Source organism: Oncorhynchus gorbuscha, linkage group LG14, assembly GCF_021184085.1.
Source record: "Oncorhynchus gorbuscha isolate QuinsamMale2020 ecotype Even-year linkage group LG14, OgorEven_v1.0, whole genome shotgun sequence".
NCBI lineage: Eukaryota > Metazoa > Chordata > Actinopteri > Salmoniformes > Salmonidae > Oncorhynchus > Oncorhynchus gorbuscha.
This window is the reverse complement of record NC_060186.1, coordinates 51,619,387-51,642,950: the sequence shown is the minus strand read 5'-3', so window position 1 is coordinate 51,642,950 and position 23,564 is coordinate 51,619,387. Positions and strand designations below refer to the sequence as shown.

Below are 23,564 nucleotides of genomic sequence, written 5' to 3'. Positions count from 1 at the left end.
GTTCCAGTCTCAGGTCTTTTGCAGACTCCATCAGGTTTTCTTCCAGAATGGTCCTGTATTTGGCTCCATCCATCTTCCCATCAATTTTAACCATCTTCCTTGTCCCTGCTGAAGAAAAGCAGGCCCAAACCATGATGCTGCCACCACCATGTTTGACAGTGGGGATGGTGTGTTCAGGGTGATGAGCTGTGTTGCTTTTACGCCAAACATAACGTTTTGCATTGTTGCCAAAAAGTTCAAATCAAATCAAATTGTATTTGTCACATACCCATGGTTAGCAGATGTTAATGAGAGTGTAGCGAAATGCTTGTGCTTCTAGTTCCGACAATGCAGTAATAACCAACAAGTAATTAACTAACAATTCCAAAACTACTGTCTTATACACAGTGTAAGGGGATAAAGAATATGTACATAAAGATATATGAATGAGTGATGGTACAGAGCAGCATAGGCAAGATACCATCTACTGTATCGAGTACAGTATATACATATGAGATGAGTATATAAACAAAGTGGCATAGTTAAAGTGGCTAGTGATACATGTATTACATAAGGATGCAGTAGATGATATAGAGTACAGTATATACGTATGCATATGAGATGAATAATGTAGGGTATGTAACATTATATAAGGTAGCATTGTTTAAAGCGGCTAGTGATATATTTTACATCATTTCCCATCAATTCCCATTATTAAAGTGGCTGGAGTTGAGTCAGTGTCAGTGTCAGTGTGTTGGCAGCAGCCACTCAATGTTAGTGGTGGCTGTTTAACAGTCTGATGGCCTTGAGAGAAGCTGTTTTTCAGTCTCTCGGTCCCGGCTTTGATGCACCTGTACTGACCTCGCCTTCTGGATGATAGCGGGGTGAACAGGCAGTGGCTCGGGTGGTTGTTGTCCTTGATGATCTTTATGGCCTTCCTGTAACATCGGGTGGTGTAGGTGTCCTGGAGGGCAGGTAGTTTGCCCCCGGTGATGCGTTGTGCAGACCTCACTACCCTCTGGAGAGCCTTACAGTTGTAGGCGGAGCAGTTGCCGTACCAGGCGGTGATACAGCCTGCCAGGATGCTCTCGATTGTGCATCTGTAGAAGTTTGTGAGTGCTTTTGGTGACAAGCCAAATTTCTTCAGCCTCCTGAGGTTGAAGAGGCACTGCTGCGCCTTCTTCACGATGCTGTCTGTGTGAGTGGACCAATTCAGTTTGTCTGTGATGTGTATGCCGAGGAACTTAAAACTTGCTACCCTCTCCACTACTGTTCCATCGATGTGGATAGGGGGGTGTTCCCTCTGCTGTTTCCTGAAGTCCACAATCATCTCCTTAGTTTTGTTGACGTTGAGTGTGAGGTCATTTTCCTGACACCACATTCCGAGGGCCCTCACCTCCTCCCTGTAGGCCGTCTCGTCATTGTTTGTAATCAAGCCTACCACTGTTGTGTCGTCCGCAAACTTGATGATTGAGTTGGAGGCGTGCATGGCCACGCAGTCGTGGGTGAACAGGGAGTACAGGAGAGGGCTCAGAACGCACCCTTGTGGGGCCCCAGTGTTGAGGATCAGCGGGGTGGAGATGTTGTTGCCTACCCTCACCACCTGGGGGCGGTCCCTCAGGAAGTCCAGTACCCAGTTGCACAGGGCGGGGTCGAGACCCAGGGTCTCGAGCTTGATGACGAGCTTGGAGGGTACTATGGTGTTGAATGCCTAGCTGTAGTCGATGAACAGCCTTCTCACATAGGTATTCCTCTTGTCCAGATGTGTTAGGGCAGTGTGCAGTGTGGTTGAGATTGTATCGTCTGTGGACCTATTTGGGCGGTAAGCAAATTGGAGTGGGTCTAGGGTGTCAGGTAGGGTGGAGGTGATATGGTCCTTGACTAGTCTCTCAAAGCACTTCATGATGACGGAAGTGAGTGCTACGGGGCGGTAGTCGTTTAGCTCAGTTACCTTAGCTTTCTTGGGAACAGGAACAATGGTGGCCCTCTTGAAGCATTTGGGAACAGCAGACTGGTATAGGGATTGATTGAATATGTCCGTAAACACACCGGCCAGCTGGTCTGCGCATGCTCTGAGAGCGCGGCTGGGGATGACGTCTGGGCCTGCAGCCTTGCGAGGGTTAACACGTTTAAATGTCTTACTCACCTCGGCTGCAGTGAAGGAGAGTCTGCATGTTTTCGTTGCAGGCCGTGTCAGTGGCACTGTATTGTCCTCAACGCGGGCAAAAAAAGTTATTTAGTCTGCCTGGGAGCAAGACATCCTGGTCCGTGACTGGGCTGGTTTTCTTCTTGTAGTCCGTGATTGACTGTAGACCCTGCCACATGCCTCTTGTGTCTGAGCCGTTGAATTGAGATTCTACTTTGTCTCTGTACTGACGCTTAGCTTGTTTGATAGCCTCGCGGAGGGAATAGCTGCACTGTTTGTAATCGGTCATGTTACCAGTCACCTTGCCCTGATTAAAAGCAGTGGTTCGCGCTTTCAGTTTCACGCGAATACTGCCATCAATCCACGGTTTTGGTTTCATCTGACCAGAGCACCTTCTTCCACATGTTTGGTGTGTCTCCCAGGTGGCTTGTGACAAACTTTAAACAAAACTTTTTATGGATATCTTTAAGAAATGGCTTTCTTCTTGCCACTCTTCCATAAAGGCCAGATTTGTGCAATATACGACTGATTGTTGTCCTATGGACAGAGTCTCCCACCTCAGCTGTAGATTTCTGCAGTTCATCCAGAGTGATCATGGGCCTCTTGGCTGCATCTCTGATCAGTCTTCTCCTTGTATGAGCTGAAAGTTTAGAGGGACGGCCAGGTCTGCAGTGGTCTGATACTCCTTCCATTTCCATATTATCGCTTGCACAGTGCTCCTTGGGATGTGTAAAGCTTGGGAAATCTTTTTGTATCCAAATCCGGCTTTAAACTTCTTCACAACAGTATCTCGGACCTGCCTGGTGTGTTCCTTGTTCTTCATGATGCTCTCTGCGCTTTTAACGGACCTCTGAGACTATCACAGTGCAGGTGCATTTATACGGAGACTTGATTACACACAGGTGGATTGTATTTATCATCATTAGTAATTTAGGTCAACATTGGATCATTCAGAGATCCTCACTGAACTTCTGGAGAGAGTTTGCTGCACTGAAAGTAAAGGGGCTGAATAATTTTGCACGCCCAATTTTTCAGTTTTTGATTTGTTAAAAAAGTTTGAAATATCCAATAAATGTCGTTCCACTTAATGATGGTGTCCCACTTGTTGTTGATTCTTCACAAGAAAATACAGTTTTATATCTTTATGTTTGAAGCCTGAAATGTGGCAAAAGGTCGCAAAGTTCAAGGGGGCCAAATACTTTCGCAAGGCACTGTATGTCTTCACTATCTACTACTGCAGGGGCACAGGGATCACGATATGGGTCAGGTATGTCCTCACTATCTACTACTGCAGGGGCACAGAGCACAGGGGCACAGGGCAGAGACAGCTAGATCACGTTCAGTAGGCACAAAATAGAAAATAATTTGAGTCGGAAAGCCGAAAATGGGTGTTCCTATTGGACAAATTCAGTTACTGAACACGTCCCTTACTATTATAATCTGGTCTCAGTCTCCATGAGATTGAAGGTTAGGTAGGTTGCAACATCTAAGTCTTTATTTCTATAGCTCAAAAGAAATGGTAAAACCCTCCAACCACATGTGAAACCTTGCAGAATCCCATAGGTATTCTAATATGGTGGACTAGACAGTGTGTTTTCAACAGACTTCAGGCTTAGTTATGGGTGGTATGGTGGTGCTATGGTGCTATGTGCACAAACAATGCATACCAATAACATGGATCCTGGACACGAGCCATTACCACATACTGCGTTCTGCTTATCTGATGCGTGTAACCCCTCGGTCATTGTCTGTTCATTTGTTTTCTTCTCCAGTGACAGTCGGACCTTGAGTTGCCTGCCTGCCACCAGGTTAAAAATACTTCTCCTATTAATGCCCTAGATATCAGCTGCACGGCTCTTCTCTCAGTCTCTCTAGCCCTGGTAAAAAGACCCCCTCCTGTGAGGCTTTGCCACTCCCCCCACACGTACCCTGACCTGGAACGAAGGTAGGAAGACATCACAGGAGAACGGTGATACCTTAATTGGGGAGGACGGGCTCGTGGTAATGGCTGGAAGGGAAATCAGTGGAATGGTATCCAATACATCAAACACATGGTTTGATGCCATTCCCTTCGCTCCGTTCCAGCCATTGTTATGAGCCGTCCTCCCCTGGGCAGCCTCCACTGGCAGACATCCATCCGTCCCTGACTCCAGATCCACTTCACATAGCTTAGCCTATTTTTAACAAACCATTGTGTGACTGTGGCCACAGCAGCGGGCAGAAACAAGCAGAGATGTGTCCACTGTATCCTGGTACGATAAGCTAGTACACACGGGCTCTCAGAACTCAGCAGATAGGAGATATTAAGAAAAAGTCCCAATAAAAAGGTAGGGGCACTGCTGCACTGACAACCAACACGCTGGAGGGAAACATGGGGAGTTTCCACAACACTGTATGAGGAGGCCAGGACAGGCCAGGGTAAGACAGGATAGGCCAGTGGGGCCCACAGGGACTGGCCTGAACTCTGGATCCCACTCCTGTCTTCGGCCCTCTCATCACAATATCACCACACATGATGGTTTATGGGCTTTTCTGCCGAGGAAACGGGAGGGAAGCTCTGACTCTCTTTTGTTTTAGGCTGGTCTAAACCCAAGCTAAACTCAGTGTCTCTCTGGGGAGAGCGGAGCGTCAAACTGCCACTACAGCCTTCAGGGAGCGGGAACACCACTCAGGGAGCGGGAACACCACTCAGGGAGCGGGAACACCACTCAGGGAGCGGGAACACCACTCAGGGAGCGGGAACACCACTCAGGGAGCGGGAACACCACTCAGGGAGCGGGAACACCACTCAGGGAGCAGGAACACCACTCAGGGAGCAGGAACACCACTCAGGGAGCAGGAACACCACTCAGGGATCGGAAGCCAGCATGAAAAATAAATCATGAAAATGACGGTCAAGTTTGTACATTAGCATGTTAAAAATGAAATGGCATTGTACGCTGGAGGCCTTTCTCTGGGAATCAATGGTGAAAGAGAGGCTGTCCACTTGCCTGCCAAGTTTATAGAACGAGGAAGACAGGGCGAGCGAGAGAGAGTATGTTAAGAGAAGGTGGGTGGGTGGGGTGCAGTTAGTTTGTCGCCATGCAGCCGGAGGCTCTTGGGCTGGGGGGGGGGGATTTACTTTAACACTAGGGATGAATGGCTGATCTGGGGCATAGCTGTCCCCACCAGCTGATAGCAAAGCCCAACACAAAGCAACACCCACCGCCCTCAGACTGAGGTCATGGCCATGGGCGCAGCAGGGGTGATGTTATCACCCTGCACCACACACTCTTTCTTCATTGGTTTAATACCGTACACCAGCCATAGAGGAAGCCTACTCCCAACACCAGGCCCTAGACCATCAGGCTCCCTCACGTCGTCACTAGACCTAGAGCCGGAGCATACTGTATATCTCCGGTTGTCCGGCAACAAGGTTTTTCAGTGTTCCGCCTAATGACCATATTGTCGCTTTCTTCCCCCACACAGTCATTCCAACCAATTACAGTTGAAATGCAGCAACAGCAACAGCTGCTCCCAGACAGACCCAGACATTACACTGTGCTGCTGCCTGCTGAACGCTTGAAATGCCAAACGACAAGACAGTTTCATTTAGATGCCTGGGGAGCTGGGTTTATTCATCTGCACCACACAGGAAGATGGGAACACGCACACACAGGCATGCACACACCAAACTAACGAACCAGAAACCAAATCATCTTTTATAATGTGTCCCCCATACGCCAGTGTATTTCAAGTTCAAAGCATTCTTACTGGGAGGTGGTCTTTAATCCTATCAAAAGACTATCTTCCTGGCAGAGCTTATTACTTTAAAGTAACTGTCCAGGGTTTCCCGTTTTTATGAAATATGACCTATAATTGCTTACAATATGAGTGAAATAGTTTTCCTTGAAAAAGGTTTTCAATTAATGATGTTAAAAAGCAGCTTTTCTGTGTTGGAATACCAGTCGTTAAAAATATTAACGCGTGTAGACCGCTGATTGGCCAGCACATCGTCCTCTAGGCCGCTGATTGGCCAGCTCATCCTCCCCGGGAGTACGACATCATACTCTATCAGGAAATAGCAAGCATTTTAGAAACGGTCTGTTTGAGATGCAAGTTTGAGGCGGGGTGTTTTTCTTCCATTTTATGTTTTGACAAATAGGAGTATAGGATGAGTCAACAACATTATTTGGGTATGAGTTAACAAAATATGAACTTCTGAAAGTGATATTTTCACTGGACAGTTAATTTAAAGGATCAGATTACAGCAGCAAACTGTAAATCTATTAGGCCCACTGGTCAAAGGTGCTAGTTAGCATAGTGAGGCTTGAGTTACATGTAACGGCTATGACCCAGGTTAGCCCTAAAGTGGACTTGCTAGCTTGTTAGCACCTACTGCTACTACATCTCACTAGCTAGATTTACAAAATCTCTCATTAGCTTTCTCACACTTCTACTAGAACTACATATTGTTTACTGTAGTCCTGGATTTATCCCTACAATCTGTAATTGCGTCCATTTAAACTGAGTAGAGTTTTCCCAACAGAAATGGCCTAGCCCGTCTCTCTCGACATCACCAGTCGAGGTCAGCATTTGGCTTTGGGGCTGGTTTCAGCTGCATCTATGTTGCCAATTAAAATGAACCTGGCACATTGGGAACAACACAACTTTGTTCCCAATGAATTCTTGTGGAGATGACACCTGGGAGCCAAGCAGGCTAATAACTGTAGCTCTCTCTGTCGATCTCTCTGTCTCACTGCTGGAGAGGTCATCTAGGAGGGCCCTGGAGACCTGACAGGCAGGCAAGCAGGCAGGCTGACTCATTATACGGCTACCCGGATAAAGCACTAAATAAACTTCAGTTAGTGCTAAATACGGCTGCTAGAATCCTGACTAGAACCAAAAAATTTGATCATATTACTCCAGTGCTAGCCTCTCTACACTGGCTTCCTGTCAAAGCAAGGGCTGATTTCAAGGTTTTACTGCTAACCTACAAAGCATTACATGGGCTTGCTCCTACCTACCTCTCTGATTTGGTCCTGCCGTACATACCTATACGTACGCTACGGTCACAAGACGCAGGCCTCCTAATTGTCCCTAGAATTTCTAAGCAAACAGCTGGAGGCAGGGCTTTCTCCTATAGAGCTCCATTTTTATGGAACGGTCTGCCTACCCATGTCAGAGACGCAAACTCGGTCTCAACCTTTAAGTCTTTACTGAAGACTCATCTCTTCAGTGGGTCATATGATTGAGTGTAGTCTGGCCCAGGAGTGGGAAGGTGAACGGAAAGGCTCTGGAGCAACGAACCGCCCTTGCTGTCTCTGCCTGGCCGGTTCCCCGTTTTCCACTGGGATTCTCTGCCTCTAACCCTGTTACGGGGGCTGAGTCACTGGCTTGCTGGGGCTCTCTCGTGCCGTCCCTGGGGGATGCGTCACCTGGGTGGGTTGATTCACTGTTGTGGTCGGCCTGTCTGGGTTCCCCCACCCCTTGGGTTGTACCGTGTCGGAGATCTTTGTGGGCTATACTCGGCCTTGTCTCAGGATGGTAAGTTGGTGGTTGAAGATTTCCCTCTAGTGGTGTGGGGGCTGTGCTTTGGCAAAGTGGGTGGGGTTATATCCTTCCTGTTTGGCCCTGTCCGGGGGTGTCCTCGGATGGGGCCACAGTGTCTCCTGACCCCTCCTGTCTCAGCCTCCAGTATTTATGCTGCAGTAGTTTATGTGTCGGGGGGCTAGGGTCAGTTTGTTTATCTGGAGTACTTCTCCTGTCCTATTCGGTGTCCTGTGTAAATCTAAGTGTGCGTTCTCTAATTCTCTCCTTCTCTCTTTCTTTCTCTCTCTCGGAGGACCTGAGCCCTAGAACCATGCCCCAGGACTACCTGACATGATGACTCCTTGCTGTCCCCAGTCCACCTGGCCATGCTGCTGCTCCAGTTTCAACTGGCCTGGGCCCTAGGACCATGTCCCAGGACTACCTGACATGAGGACTCCTTGCTGTCCCCAGTCCACCTGGCCATGCTCCTGCTCCAGTTTCAACTGTTCTGCCTTACTATTATTCAACCATGCTGGTCATTTATGAACATTTGAACATCTTGGCCACGTTCTGTTATAATCTCCACCTGGCACAGCCAGAAGAGGACTGGCCACCCCACATATGCTCTCTCTAATTCTCTCTTTCTTTCTCTCTCTCGGAGGACCTGAGCCCTAGGACCGTGCCCCAGGACTACCTGACATGATGGCTCCTTGCTGTCCCCAGTCCATCTGACTGTGCTGCTGCTCCAGTTTCAACTGTTCTGCCTTATTATTATTTGACCATGCTGGTCATTTATGAACATTTGAACATCTTGGTCATGTTCTGTTATAATCTCTACCCGGCACAGCCAGAAGAGGACTGGCCACCCCACATAGCCCGGTTCCTCTCTAGGTTTCTTCCTAGGTTTTGGCCTTTCTAGGGAGTTTTTCCTAGCCACCGTGCTTTTACACCTGCATTGTTTGCTGTTTGGGGTTTTAGGCTGGGTTTCTGTACAGCACTTTGAGATATCAGCTGATGTACGAAGGGCTATATAAATAAATTTGATTTGATTTGATTTGATTTGGTATGGTGGGGCCATATGGAGAAGAGAGAGACAAGCCATATTCTCTCTCTCTCTCTCTCTTTCTCTAGCTCCTCTCACCTTTCTCTCTCTCTCTCTTTACCTCTTTCTGAGTCTCTCTCTCTCGCTTGACCTCTTTCTGAGTCTCTCTCTATATCCCCTGGCTACTGCTGTGGCGAGGCGAGCGCCACTCTATCACATAGCACAGCTAATCTGCTGCCAATTCCTAGAACGTTATCGCCCCTGCCGCCCTCCTCCCAGGGCCCTCCAGTGCAGACACCCCAGCTTTCAGCACTCTCTCCCAGCCTTGCACACTGACACACACCTCAACCTCTCCTACCCTCGTGGGAATACATTGGGACCGCCGTGATCTGAGCATTAGAAATGCATTAGACTGTACCTTTACATTTTGTATTTTTAAATTTTATTTCACCTTTATTTAACTAGGCAAGTCAGTTAAGAACAAATTCTTATTTACAATGACGACCTACCAGAAGAAGCCTCCTGTGGGGACGGGGGCTGGGATTAAAAGTAAAAAATATAGGACAAAACACACATCACGACAAGAGAGACACCACAACACTGCATAAAGAGACCTAAGATGACAACATAGCATGGCAGCAACACAACATGACAACAACATGGTAGCAACACAACATGGCAGCAGCACAAACCATGGCACAAACATTATAGGGCACATACAACAGCACAAAAGGCAAGGTAGAGACAACAATACATCACGCGAAGCTGCCACAACTGTCAGTAAGAGTGTCTATGATTGAGTCTTGGGAATGAAGAGATGGAAATAAAACTGTCCAGTTTGAGTGTTTTTTGCAGCTCGTTCCAGTCGCTAGCTGCAGCGAAATGAAAAGTCGAGCGACCCAGGGATGTGTGTGCTTTGGGGACCTTTAACAGAATGTGACTGGCAGAACGGGTGTTGTATGTGGAGGATGAGGGCTGCAGTAAATATCTCAGATAGGGGGGAGTGAGGCCTAAGAGGGTTTTATAAATAAGCAGTGGGTCTTGCGAGGGATATACATTCGGGGTGTAGATCTAAGAAATTTCCTGACTGACTTAATTCCACCATAATTCCACCGCATTTATTCAGCGAGCCGCAAGGGATCCACCTCCACCAAGCCTGTCACGCACCTTCATAAAGGGAAGTCTGAGTCATACAAATGGCTGCTATATGCACTGAACACAGGTTTCCAACTAACCCCAAAGCCCACAGTTAACGAGAGACCCATGCTGTGCTTAGACTAAACAACATCAACAGCTTTCATTATAGATGTGGTTGGTTGGTTGGATCCCCCCCCCCCCCAGAATGTCAATGTTTGTGGTCATGATTAACGCACCGTTGCAGAGGGTGATTATGAGCATTGAAGAAGTTCTCTCTCATGTAATGGATACTGCGCAGATGAGAGCCTTTGGGAGAATGCCGGGCAGAGACACAGTAGGTATGAATGGAGTGTGTGTGTGTGTGTGTGTGTGTGTGTGTGTGTGTGTGTGTGTGTGTGCGTGCGTGCGTGCGTGCGTGCGTGCGTGCGTGCGTGTGTGTGTGTATGAATGCATGTGTGTGCGTAATGCTTCATTAAACCTCTAATGAAGGTCACCGACCGCTGGCATCCGACACCTGTGTGGGCATACCTGTGCCACCGGGGTGCTCGGTGTTCCAAGAACAGTACCACCCAAGCCAGAGAAGACAGGGACAAAGCAGCATGCCCCCCCCCCCCCGTCACCCTACCTCAAAGCAACGGCCATTAAAAAGAATGCACTATTCTGAGCTTGTTTTGATCGAGTCAAGACCCAGCTAAACGCTCCTTTTAAGGAAGAGCGGAGGGATTTGTTTCTGTTTTGGGGCTGAAAACTGTGCAGGAAAGATGTTCAGATTCAGAGCCCCTGGAGAGATTGATGGCCACTGTGTTTCCTCTGATACAGTCAGGAACACATAGAAGACTGACTGCATGAAATGGCAATAGACAGTCCTTCAAACTAACAGAGTCTATGCGGGTTAGGAAGCACACACACAAAGGAAGCCAGAAAAGCTGAAAGGGAACAAACTCTCAATAAGAAACAGGTAAGCGATGTTGCGGAGGATCGATTCGTTCTCGGAAACTCTCCTGAGAGAGAAAAGAAACACAGCAACCACAACATTGTCCTTTTTCCGCTGTGGCTGCGCATCACTTCCAGGACTGACAATCAGCCTTGTGTTTTCCTATTTCAGAATGACTAAGTATGACCTGATAGAGACAGTGAAGACACACAGGTCAAACTCCTCAGGGTTCAAATGGCGTAGGTCCTCCAGCAGACGGAAAGAGAGAGAGACCCAGTTCAGAACGAGAGGTACTAGCCTATCTATAGTACGCCAGGTGAGAGAGGGGAGGCCGCTTGCCCGCTCTGCCCATCCGTGCCCTCCTCTTCCAAAATGGACGGATGAACAGACCACATAGCAGCGATGCCACTCCCCCAGGCAGCTACATCCCTCTCTCTCCCTTCCCTCTCTCCTCTCCACTCTCCGCCCATCTGCTTTTCCTCCCATAAACAAGGTGACGTAGTGCAGAGTGCTGCCAGAGAGCCTCCTCGCCTGCTGCTGCTGGATCCACAGCCTTTCTGCCAGCCTCCTCACCAGATGGTCTGTGACCTCCAGATCAACATCCATCTATCCACCCACCCCACTGGAGCAGGTAAGTGCACAGGCCTGGCGAGAATGACAACTTAAGGGCAGTAAAGAAAGCCATATTGTAATACTGTTCCAGCTATACGACGATATCGACATTACCTTGAAACTAATAACAATGCACTCCTGCGGGGCTCCAAAGTATTCCCTAAATATGATTTCTTCAAGGTCACGCACTAATAGTTCAAACGGATAAGACTCACAAAACACCGAAGCGACTGTATTTGTGTCTCTCAAGCGATGATTGATCTTGCAATACGCAATAGTGTTGCTATGAAGGCTATCTCCTGAGACAAATGGTACCCTGATGTTTAGGACGGAGCAGTACTGAACTTAACTGTCCTCCTGTCTAAACAGAGAGAGCGGCGCGCGCGCTCGCACACACACATCAGAGGCTAGCCGTGACCTATCCACAACACACACATTTGCATCTGGCAAAGGCCTGGAATTTGCATTGATTGAAATGAGCAGACAGGACACAAAGGGAGTCTGTAGACAGGGAAAGGTTACTGCCAACCAACCAACCACACACTGGAGGAGAGAACTGGAAATCACATGTGTTTATCATGAAAATGGCCCACTCTAGCTTGGCTCAGTGCAGTGAATCTACCGGTAATCAATTCTCATATTCATTGTAATCCTATATTTCAATACCAGGTGGAAGAGGCTGTTATGAAGATACATTTTGTTTGAATAGAACAGACATTCTGTGGTTGGCAACTGACCATTGTTCACACTGCTATGTGTACCGTAATTGGGACTGTATAACATTTCACTTATGCCCTCTCCTGAGCCACACATCCAAATCAATGCCCACAGTTCCCTGTACATTGCTGTGTGATGCCATCATGGAAAGTTCAGCGCTGGGGGCCAAGCCCATTGAAAGCTTTCCTCCCTCTCCCTCCAGATGACTCATTATCACAGGAACTACGCCAAGAGAGCTGGAGAAAAAAAAACACTATTGGCCCGTGAACGCTTCTGCCAGGTTTCAGAAGGATTTCCTTCTTAGGTTCGATTCGATTTCATGTTCGGCTTTGTTTTTCCCCCCACTGACTCTGTCGCTCCATGTGGACTCTTTCACGAAGAGGAATGGCGGGTTTGGGTTTTACAATCCAAACAACGTCCCCATAGGGTTTCAACAACAGCCTCTATTAGTTTGGCATTTCATCCTGCTGTTATTAGTTTTGTCATTTCATCCTGCTGTGTCCTTGGCCTCCCCTTCAGAATGCCCTTGTAAGGGTGGGTGGGCGAACCCAGCGGGCAGTGAATGAGTAGATGGTGACATGTTTAGTAGTGCCAGGGGAGAGGCTATTATTAATGAACTCATATCATATCCCCTTGTCCTGACATGAGGAGAACAACTCCTGACCACTCCAGAGCTGAAGGCTTGGGGGCATTTTGGTGTTGACATGCCGCTTGATTGCCACTCATCGCTGAAGGCATTGTGCGTTAAGCAAACCATGTGTCATGTGACCAGGGGCGAGGGAGGGATGTTTGTGCCAGCCTGGGCTCCGACGTCATTCGCTAGTAACCCCCCTTACCCAGAACCCTCCGGTTCCTTTTAGGCTGGGGGCTCCTGTGATCTTCTTGGAATACCAGGGTATAGCCTAGCGTTCCTCTCAAACCACAATGGGACGTAAAACTACACGACTCAAACAAATGTAGAAAGATAATCTCTTAGCAGAGATGTATTGATGCTATAGTGGACAGAAGGCCCTTAATCCTCACAGAGTCATTATCAGGACTCCAGCGAGATTCCTCCATATCTACATCCTGACCCAGTAAATCCACACGCTCTACTGCACCCAACCCATGCTTTGCACGCGCAGTTCCCCTCCCTCCACACGGGCGGTGTTCACGAGGTCAGGTCAGAGGGATGCTTTTAAAGAGGGGTTTAGGTTTGGCTAGTGTCGAAATGGACTCCACCTCTTTGAGGTAGCCAAAGGTCAGCCCTAAGAATACCCACTGGCACATAGCTGGAGCCGGGCAGATAACTGCTGTCAGCAGGTCTTCAGCGGGCCTGGCCGCCTCCTCGCCTTGCATCTCCCTCCCCTCTACTCTGGAGCAGGCCATGGGTAGTCTGACTCAGAGAGGCAGGGAACCAGCAGGGACCAGGGACAAAGCTGGGAGAGTGACCCACAGATCCTCACCTTTCCTGGGTATGCCTGTCACTGAGGAGCCCCTGAGGGGAGAGAGGAATCTGGAAGACGCGATAAGGCCTGTGCGGGCGGACTAGAGAGAAGTAGGGCTGCTCTGACAATCACAACCCAGTGTGCATATTCTCGACCCAAAATGGAGGACAGCTTTAGCCACAGTAATATCTCCAACAGCACCCTCACCGTCACTGAGATTTAGAGGTGGTTTGAATGGCTTCATCTCCAGTTAGAAGTGTTTTGCGTTCCGATAAGGCGTGTGATCTCCAGCAGGTTTTTCCTTCCATGTTCCGTCAGAGGGAATGCGGTGGAGTCCGAAAGGGCACACCGCATACAGCACCTACTCACGTCCATGTTGGAGTCGTCAATGACCCAGCGGGGAAGTGGGATTCTCATTTCTATGATGTCGAAAGCTGTCACAGTACATAGAAAAACACACAATCCACATAAAATCATCGGGCTAAAGCATCGCATCCTTCAAGAACCTCGACAATATTCAAGCATTAAAATATGCCAAAATATGCAACAACAACAAAAACAAGTAACATACACCATGAATACCAAACCGCCACCATCCAGGTTACAAACATCTCTTCAAACCTAGCTTCCGACTCACAACCTATGAACCCCATTGAGAGAAAAGTACAAAACCGTTTCCCTTTTTTTGGAAAACATTGCGGTGCGTCCTTCACAGAATAAGCCCAGATACGATCGGCCAAATCCAGTCGGCCATTTATAGAGAGGAATGAATTATGGGGGAGACGACAGGAGGTTGGAGTCCATTTTTTATTATCATTCCATTATCCTCCCCTCTCGGTTGTTTGACCTTGAGAGGAGGGGCAGAGCTGTACAAACACGTGACACTAGAGAGCAGACTCAGTGGGGATAGGAGATCTGTGATTGATTAGAAGGCCTGGGGTTATGGGGCCCCAAAGTGAGTGACGTTTGATTATATAGATTCCTGATTTTTAAACAATGTTGTATTGTAACATACACTGGATAGCTGCAGTGAAATGTGTTGTTTTACAGGCTCAGCCATACCGTTGGGCATGAAGGGGAATGGGTGGTGTATCTTGCCCTCCAGTTGAACCAATTGTTAAGGAAACGGAATGTGACTGAAAATGTTATTCTGATTTCGTTAACGGTATTTCTTTGTCTGTGTTTCCTGCTCACTGACTCCCTCCCCTCAGCGCAGCTCCTCCAGACCCCCGGGCACCGGGACCACTCCTCTCACCTCCCTCCGTCACCAGCCCGCCACCACTCTCTATCCTCTGCACCACCCCTCTGTCCACCTGTCCTAGAGTACGCTCTCGCCCCTCACTGCCTAGCGCCCAACCCCACAGAGCCCAGTCAGCCCCAGCATGGATAAGGTGCAGCACACGATGCGCTCGGCCATCCGCAGAGCCTCCATGGCGGTGGACGTGCCCCCCCAGGCCAGGCAGAACATGCAGGAGCTCTTTGTCAACTTCAGCCTCATCCTCATCTGCCTGCTGCTCATCTACATCATCGTGTTGCTGATGTGAGAGCCGAGGGGCGGGAGGGGCCAGGTGCCACACTACAGCCCAACAGGGCCATGCACTCTTTAAGAGGGCCAGACAATGAAAGGGGAGAGGAGGGGATTGGGTGGCAAACATGGAGATTATCTTAATATTTTGTCAAATGGCTTTGAGTTTGCAGGAATTAGTGTAGGATAAGATCAGATACACTGTTTTGTAGAGTCTAATAATTCGGCATGATGTATTTGAATGACATATACAATCATATATAATACTAGAAAGTTGCAGTGTGAGAGTTGCAATAGAAGATTGTTGTTCCCAGATGCAGTATACACTCTCCTACATATTGATTTGCACAGTGAAGCTAAGAGTCATAAATATCATACCCCACCAAACAAATGCTAATGAGAGGTGAGCATGTTTTGGGGGCATGATCTTTGTGCATCTGTAACTCTCTCAATCATCATTATTCGCGATTCATTCGTGATTATCTGTAATCATGGTAGCAGCCGCACTAATGTAGAAGTGTTCAGAAACATATTCTATTCTTATTTACCATACAAGGGACTCAAATGACACAATAAAATGATTTACCAATCATTGAGCACAACCTAATCCGAAACACTACTAAAACAAACAGCAAATGCATCCAACAAGTTTGTAGAGTCACAAGCATGATGTGGTCATTGCGTGCTAGGAATATGGGACCAAACACTAAACTTTGGACTAAATTGAATACACTATTGTAAGAGTAGAGGAGCTAACCCCTGTGTCCTTGCTATATTCCCAATCTGGTCCTTATGCAGTACCATCAGTCACCTAATTATCCCCAGTTCATTCATCCCCCCTCATCTCCCCTGTAACTATTCCCCTGGTCGTTGCTGTAAATGAGAATGTGTCCTCACCCTTACCTGTTAAAATAAGGGTTCAAATAATCATGGCACCTTCAGATGGGGGGGGGGGCGACTAGATACATAAAGTGCATTCATTTCTAAATGGTAAACAGATGTGTATGAAAATACCCTGAAATAAAAAGGTGGCATTCTGTACTATCGCCTGATAAAACTTTTGACCTCAAATCCAAAACGCTGGAGTATAGAGCCAAATTCAACCTTTCAGCTTCACTGTCCAAACAAATATGTAGGGGAGTGTATGTCAAAGTTGTGCACACATGTCACCCTCCTGTAGGTCTGTCATCCCTCACAGTGACTCTTAACTTACAGCTCCCTTCTACCACCTGGCTATACTGACACACTACAGTGCACTGATGAAATAAACGTACTGACAATGTTAACCCACGGGAATCTGACTTGTATGTGTGATCATGTGTGTGTCTGCGTAAGCGAACCAGTCTCTCACTGGGCCCCTGTTTTCCCTCTCAGACCTCTGTAGCTGAACCAACAACCACCACAGCACAGCTACAGTGAGCGCTAAGCAGGGAGATGTAATCTGCATCCATCCAATCATCCATCCATCACTAGCCTTCCTGGGGAACCTTCCAGAACACCCCCCCCCCCCCCCCCCCGGACTGAAGAGCTTTGCCCAGAAATGGATAACTCTGCCTGGGGTATCTGCAGCCTGAACCCAGCCTCCTCCATGTCGAGTGTCATCATGGATCTGGTCAACGACCGCGGCCTCAACCTGATGCTCAACTTCCTGCTCATCGTCATCGTGCTGCTCCTCATGCTTGTCCTGGTCAAGCTCATGTAACCTCTGACATCTGACCTCATGGCTTACAGTAGTTAGGTTGAGCAATTCCAGTCCCCAAGGGCCACAGGGTCTGATGGGAGTCCCTCTACCTCTGATTTGATCATATAAATACACCATGGCTTTGACTAATTACTATTCAACAGTTGTTCATCCGCAGCATCAAATCACTGAATAAAGGCTGCGAACCTGCTGGATTTAGAATCCAAGATCTTGAGCTGTTAGAGAGAAGAAAAGTCTGGGATTCCGTGAGATCGTAACATGAGACGGCAAGATTCAAAATATGACAGGAGGGTGAAGCTCCATCCACCGATGGTAGAGAATGTAAAAAATGTTGGCATGGGAGAATCAATAGCATGCCCTCCTTCCATTTAGCTGACCTCCCTCTAGTGGTAGAATCACCTAACTGCACCACATTTCATTCTGGCCAGTGATTTTATCCAAAGTTATGCGTGCATACATTCTACGTATGGGTTTATATGAGCCATAGAAAACAAGCTCTTTAAAGCTTTTACACTCACAGTCAGACTATTAAGACCGAAGCACAGAACACGCATGATGCAACTGACAAATGAAATGGAACTGAAAATTATTAAACCTGCAATATGTCACTTTTTTGGTTGACCCTACACAATTCACATAGAAATGTGAGTTATAGATCTGTCATTCTGATCGAAAGCTAGTCTAATCTGTTCCATGTGTGCTATTTCTATGGTTCCAATTTTTTGTCTTTTACTTTCTTTTTCAGTTTCGAACGGCTGAAAATACCATTTTAAAATATATATTTCACAGCGGTTTAGATGGTACAATGATTCTCTACACTATATTTTCTTGTTTTGCCACAAACTGAAATTAGGAAAACTAGTATGCAATCTTTAAAGGCCCAGTGTATTCAAAAACGTGATAATCCTAATCCAATGAGGTTGGAATAATACTGTAATATTGTGAAAATGATGATAATGCCCTAGAACTGTTTGAAAGGATTGCCTAAAATTTCTGCCTGTTTTGGTGGGATGGAGTTTTGGCCTTCTATGATGACATCACCATGGGGTAAATGAGATAATAGACCAATGAGAAAGAAGAGTTCCAAACCTCTCTGAAAATAACAGCTCATTTTCAGTCTCCCCCTCCCCACTCAGACCACTTGCAGACAGTCCTAGCAAAATTCTTGCTTGAGAAATTGCCCTTTCCTAAGAAGCAATTTTTTGTTTATTTTTTACCATTTTATAATAATAATAATAATTTTTAATTAAAACAATCACAAGTTAGGTGCTTAATTGTTACCCAGAAATGATTTGATGTTGAGATAAAAACAGCTGCATATGACCTTTAAAGTTATCAGTCCTTTGTGGTGCGATATCATCTCTTCATGCTGCACTCACAGAGTAACAGTTGAGTTAGGCCCTTTAGAGACGGTTTGCATCTTTTTCTATCCAGTTGCTTTTGAACACAGTAGGAGTTTTTAGCATATTCACACTGGATAGAAGATAAGTACAACCTCAATAAAAATGTGTATGTAGTGTAAACTGTTCGGGGAGAGATATAATATTGTTATTGCGATATCCTAACATAATTGTGTGCTGTAAATGTTTTAGTGTCCAGTAGTAAGAGGCGACTCGTTTATTTTTGGCAGAGTAAGACACAGACACAGAGTAAATGCACCAAACGCGTCCAGCTCTCTAAAGATGAAACTACTGTAGAACGGTTGTCTATCTCAAACACTGGCTCCACTGGTCACTTTCTTATGATAAAGATCAAATACACAAACCATAAAGAGTTTGCCTGTCTTCATTGAAAATGTCAACTACTTTCTACTAGCCTTCATGAAAACGCATGTGTATCTGGGATCCACCCCTATCGCTCCAGTATCCATGCACATTGTAAATATGGTATTGGAACTGACCCTGTTCTACCTTATGTTATTTTTAGTACCACATTGATATTGATTATTGCATAGCTTGGTTTAGAGCGTGCAAGAAAGGCATTTTACTCTACTTGAGGATGTGACGCTAAAACTTGAAACGTGATCGTTGGGACGTCCCTAACCCATTGAAGTTTACATTTAACATGGCCACGGTAAGGATTAGGTTAGAGTTATGGTTATGGTTAAGGGTAGGGACGTCCCTAGGATTCCAGATAGCACTGACCATCTTGTATTGTTTGCCTTTTGGAGAAACGTCAACGCTTCATAAGCCCACCAGAGGGCGATATTCCCTCATACTTAGTCCTACATGAAGTGGTTCACAATTTGGAGGGAAATCTTCACCCGTTTTTAGTACAGGCAATATTGTGCTGAAAATCTGAAAGTTAGTTGTCATGGGTGTTAACCTAACACTCATCAATTTATTTGACAGAGTCCCCTGACTAGCTGTCTAACAGAAACTGTAGTCTACTCCCCCAATACACTCCTCTCACCTGGTTGAGCTCGGCCTCTTGCCGTAGCCTCTCCCTCTGCTGCTGCTGCTGCTCCTGTTGCCAGGCCGACAGGGCCCCACACAGCTCTGGCCCGGGGCCGGGGGGCCGGTACTCCATCTGCTCACTCAGCCACATCTGGGTCCTCACTGCTGGCTGGATGGGGGACCCTCCTACTGTCTGGTGGCCCAGTGGTAGGCCCCTCTGGCTGGGTACCGTCAGCCCGACGCCAGGGTGCTTGGTCTCCGGTAAGGCACTGTAGGTCAGGTCTAAGGTGTTGGGTTTGAGTGGGGACAAGCAGGCAGAGTGAGAGTCTGTCTTAGTACTCAGGGGGTACTTGTACCTGACCTCAGCCCCTGGGGAGTGCAGGTGAGATAGGTAGGGGTCCGTGGGACCCAGAGGGTCATGTCTGTAACCGTAGAGCACCCCTCTGTCCAGGGAGCCATGGGGGTCAGAGCGGTACGCGGCCCGACCCCCAGGGATGGTCTTCTCCTGGGGGCTGAGGCGGGTGAGGGAGGACCAGCGTCGGACGGGCCGGGGGTCCTTCATGTCCAGGGGGCTGTCGAGGGGCGAGGGCAGCTGGCAGGAAGACCAGGGGTTGCTCCCAGGGGAGGGCACTGTGCTGAGCTTGGGGCCGGTGGAGGGCGAGGGCATGACGTGGGCCGTGGGGAGGGCACCTTGGGAGCGCAGCGGCTGGAAGGACAAGGTGGTGCTGGAGCTGGAGTGGTCTGGAGGAGAGGAGAGAGGAACACTGTGTGGGTGGACTTGTTCAACTATCTTACATATTCCAAACGACATACATTTCTATAATACACGACCACAACTTTTTGGGAAGTTTCTTGCCTGACGACTGTAGAATTGAGTTACAAAGGGGTGCTTCAATTCTGAACACAGTACTCCACAGTGTGTTCCAAGGACCATTTCATACTACTGGGCATTATTAGTTTAGAAAATGTGTTCCTGGTTCATAGAAAGCTGCAGTCTGTCTGTCTGGAGGGCTCAGATGTTCGGCAGGGGTGTTACTGTGTTACTATATGGTTGGAGGCACCGCCCATAGTGTCAGCCCTGGGCTCATCTGCCATGTTCCTCATGAATAACCCACGATCTGTGTGTGTGTGTGTGTGTTTTTATATGACATACTAGGAACACTGCTGCCTCAGGGGCATCACGCAACGTGAGCACCGCTCATGGAACAGACACATGTGGCCAGTCACACACAAAGAAGCACGGCGGAAACAAAGGACTGTGTCTATGGCTGGGCCCTTCTAAACCAACATGACTAACTACCAAAGCAAGACACGGATAATTAGCTCCCCAGTGCAGGTCCGAAAGTGATTGACAGTATCATAAGTTACAAGTCACACTGTCATTAATCATTGGATGAACCAAACCGTATGATACTTCTACTGTACCTCAGCATAAAAGGCCACTAGTTAGCCATGAGTATATAGACAGGAGTGAACTCGGACTCATCACCAATTATAAGTTCTGCCCATTACTTAAGCACATCATAGCAATGATGCAACAACCAGTGGCCCATATCCAACTTTCCTCATTTACAGCAATAGACTAACATTAAGGCATCAAAGCCTCCACTGGGGCTTCCGTGCATCTCATTAAGACTAGAGGACTCTGCAATGCAGCAGAGCAGGGATTTACTCCTTCCAGACTTATTGCAAGTAGACTGGCTGGTGAGTTGGGGGAACAGGGAGAGGGAGGGGAGAGTAAGCCACAGTGAAAGGGAGAAAGGAGGCTGAAGCTGGGGCAGAGTGGGAGGAGGACAATAGCCTGGGATGGTCTTAGCTCTGTCTGGGCCAACTCTTTTGTCATCCGTTGTAATGCTGTAAACGGGTTGCATGGTAACTAACACCACAGAGGAGTTGGATCAACTAAACCATGCAGTGGCAGTGATCTTCCACCAGGTGAGAGAGAGGAAGACAGAGGACCAGACTGAGAGTGACAGGGCAGTCCTCCCAACATCCCAGAGCCCTCTAGTACAGAACTGCTCCTCACCCTAACGAACCCTGTGAAAAGTTCCCTTCAACTGAATCTAAACAATAGGTGACCAGATAATCTGAGGCCAAAATGAGAGCAGGCCAAGGGCTCTGACACCCCTGTATCCTGACAGTGACAGAGAGGGACACTGTGAAGGAGGAGTCAGCCAGTCAGAGAAGAGACAGAGCAGTCATTCTGTCAGCTCTTCTCACGTCACATTAGTCATTGGGGCAATTCACACATCAGAGCAACAACCCCCCCCATGCACTGTCCGGAATGTTCTCTAATATAAGCAGCAAGGACGCAGGGTGGGACGCATAATGATTGTATCCTTGGTTGAGTTATAAGGTCAATCAACTTAAAAGATTGTCGGCAATATTTTGAAAGCAATGTTAGTTCAGAATGGAGGTCAATTTCACTGGTTTTCAAGTTGTACTGAAGTAGCCTACTTAAACTGACGTTGTACTGAGACAAAGACCCCGTTGTCATGCCACCATACCACCCGGATTCCCTTGCTCCTTGTTGTTGTTTAGTGTGCGCTCACCTTGAGCCCCCCAGGAAACCATTAGCGGTTGGGCCGTTAACAAAGACAGAGGCACGTGGCTCGTCGAGGTTCTGACAAAGTGCTCCTTTGTTAACACTTTTGAGTGTCAGGGCAAATGCTAGAGCAGCTGGAAGGGGCTGGGGGTTGAAGGGTGGAGGTGGGGCAAGTTAGGCTCAGACAGCCCGTTCCACACAGGACCGGCTGCCACTCTAAACCTAGTCTCACACATGAGACACTTCCTTCCCTAGCTGGCTACGTGCAATAACCTGGTCTGAGGAAGAGGTGACTCTAAACCAGGGCCCGGCTGCATAAAACATCAAGCGTTAGGGTTAACCTTAAGGAATAGAGCCCCTCAAATATTTCCTTAGGTAGGGCCTTTACAGTAGCTTGAAGGTATGGATGGCAGAAAGAGTATCTGGATACCACGGAGACATAATTTACTGACTAATGTCTCGTCAAAGAGATTGCTTTAATTTTGTCAGATAGCAATCAAGACAGGATAGCCAAATTGCTTCAGAAGATAATAAATCACGTTTCTTGTAGTTACTTTTTTCTCAACTTGTTTATATTAAGTACGTCAAGCTAGCTTAAATAGTACTTAGAGCTAACTAGCCAGCTTTGTAGCTATGGATTGTGCATCTTCCATTGTTTAGCTAGGTAGATATCTTTGTAGCCATGGATTGTGCATCTTCCATTGTTTAGCTAAGTAGCTAGCTTTGTACCTATGGATTGTGCATCTTCCATTGTTTAGCTAAGTAGCTAGCTTTGTACCTATGGATTGTGCATCTTCCATTGTTTAGCTAAGTAGATAGCTTTGTAGCCATGGATTGTGCATCTTCCATTGTTTAGCTAAGTAGATAGCTTTGTACCTATGGATTGTGCATCTTCCATTGTTTAGCTAAGTAGATAGCTTTGTAGCCATGGATTGTGCATCTTCCATTGTTTAGCTAAGTAGCTAGCTTTGTAGCTATGGATTGTGCATCTTCCATTGTTTAGCTAAGTAGCTAGTTTTGTAGCCATAGATTGTGCATCTTCCATTGTTTAGCTAAGTAGCTAGTTTTGTAGCCATAGATTGTGCATCTTCCATTGTTTAGCTAAGTAGCTAGCTGGTTGATGTTTTCCTTTTGTAACCAGAGCAGATGAAAACAACAATCACCTCCACAAATACTGTTTACATTGATATCCATACTGAATGAAGCCGATAAGGGATCTCGTGGGCACCCTTAACTTTTCCACTTAATTTAACAGGGAAATTCACCTTAAAATGTTTTGTGCAACTGACTTAAAGTTAAGGAAACTTTAAGGGAAAAGATAAGGTGTTTTATGCATCTAGACCCACTAACCAGCCTTCTGCTGTCTCTATACACGCTAAGCCTGACACAGGTAGTCTTGAAAGGCTTTGAGTAGACATAAACCAGTCTGGAAGGTGTTAAGTAGACATAAATCAGTCTGGAAGGGGTTAAGTAGACATAAACCAGCCTGGAAGGTGTTAAGTAGACATAAACCAGACTGGAAGGTGTTAAGTAGACATAAACCAGTCTGGAAGGGGTTAAGTAGACATAAACCAGTCTGGAAGGTGTTAAGTAGACATAAACCAGTCTGGAAGGTGTTAAGTAGAAACCAGACTGGAAGAACCAGTCATAAACCAGTCTGGAAGGGGTTAAGTAGACATAAACCAGTCTGGAAGGTGTTAAGTAGACATAAACCAGTCTGGAAGGTGTTAAGTAGACATAAACCAGTCTGGAAGGTGTTAAGTAGACATAAACCAGTCTGGAAGGGGTTAAGTAGACATAAACCAGTCTGGAAGGTGTTAAGTAGACATAAGCCAGTCTGGAAGGTGTTAAGTAGACATAAACCAGTCTGGATAGCTCTAAGTGAAGAAGA

At 47.1% G+C, this 23,564-nt stretch overlaps 1 protein-coding gene across 2 annotated transcripts in view; it reads right to left on the bottom strand.

Moving 5' to 3' along the window:
• Nucleotides 1-23,564, bottom strand: part of cep85l (centrosomal protein 85, like) — an 87,481-nt gene that overhangs the window by 27,631 nt on the left and 36,286 nt on the right. For both annotated transcript variants that reach the window (XM_046298365.1, XM_046298363.1), the window contains exon 3: nt 19,145-19,869. In XM_046298365.1, coding sequence (XP_046154321.1) covers nt 19,145-19,869 — 725 coding nt within the window. The remainder of the gene's footprint in view (nt 1-19,144; nt 19,870-23,564) is intronic.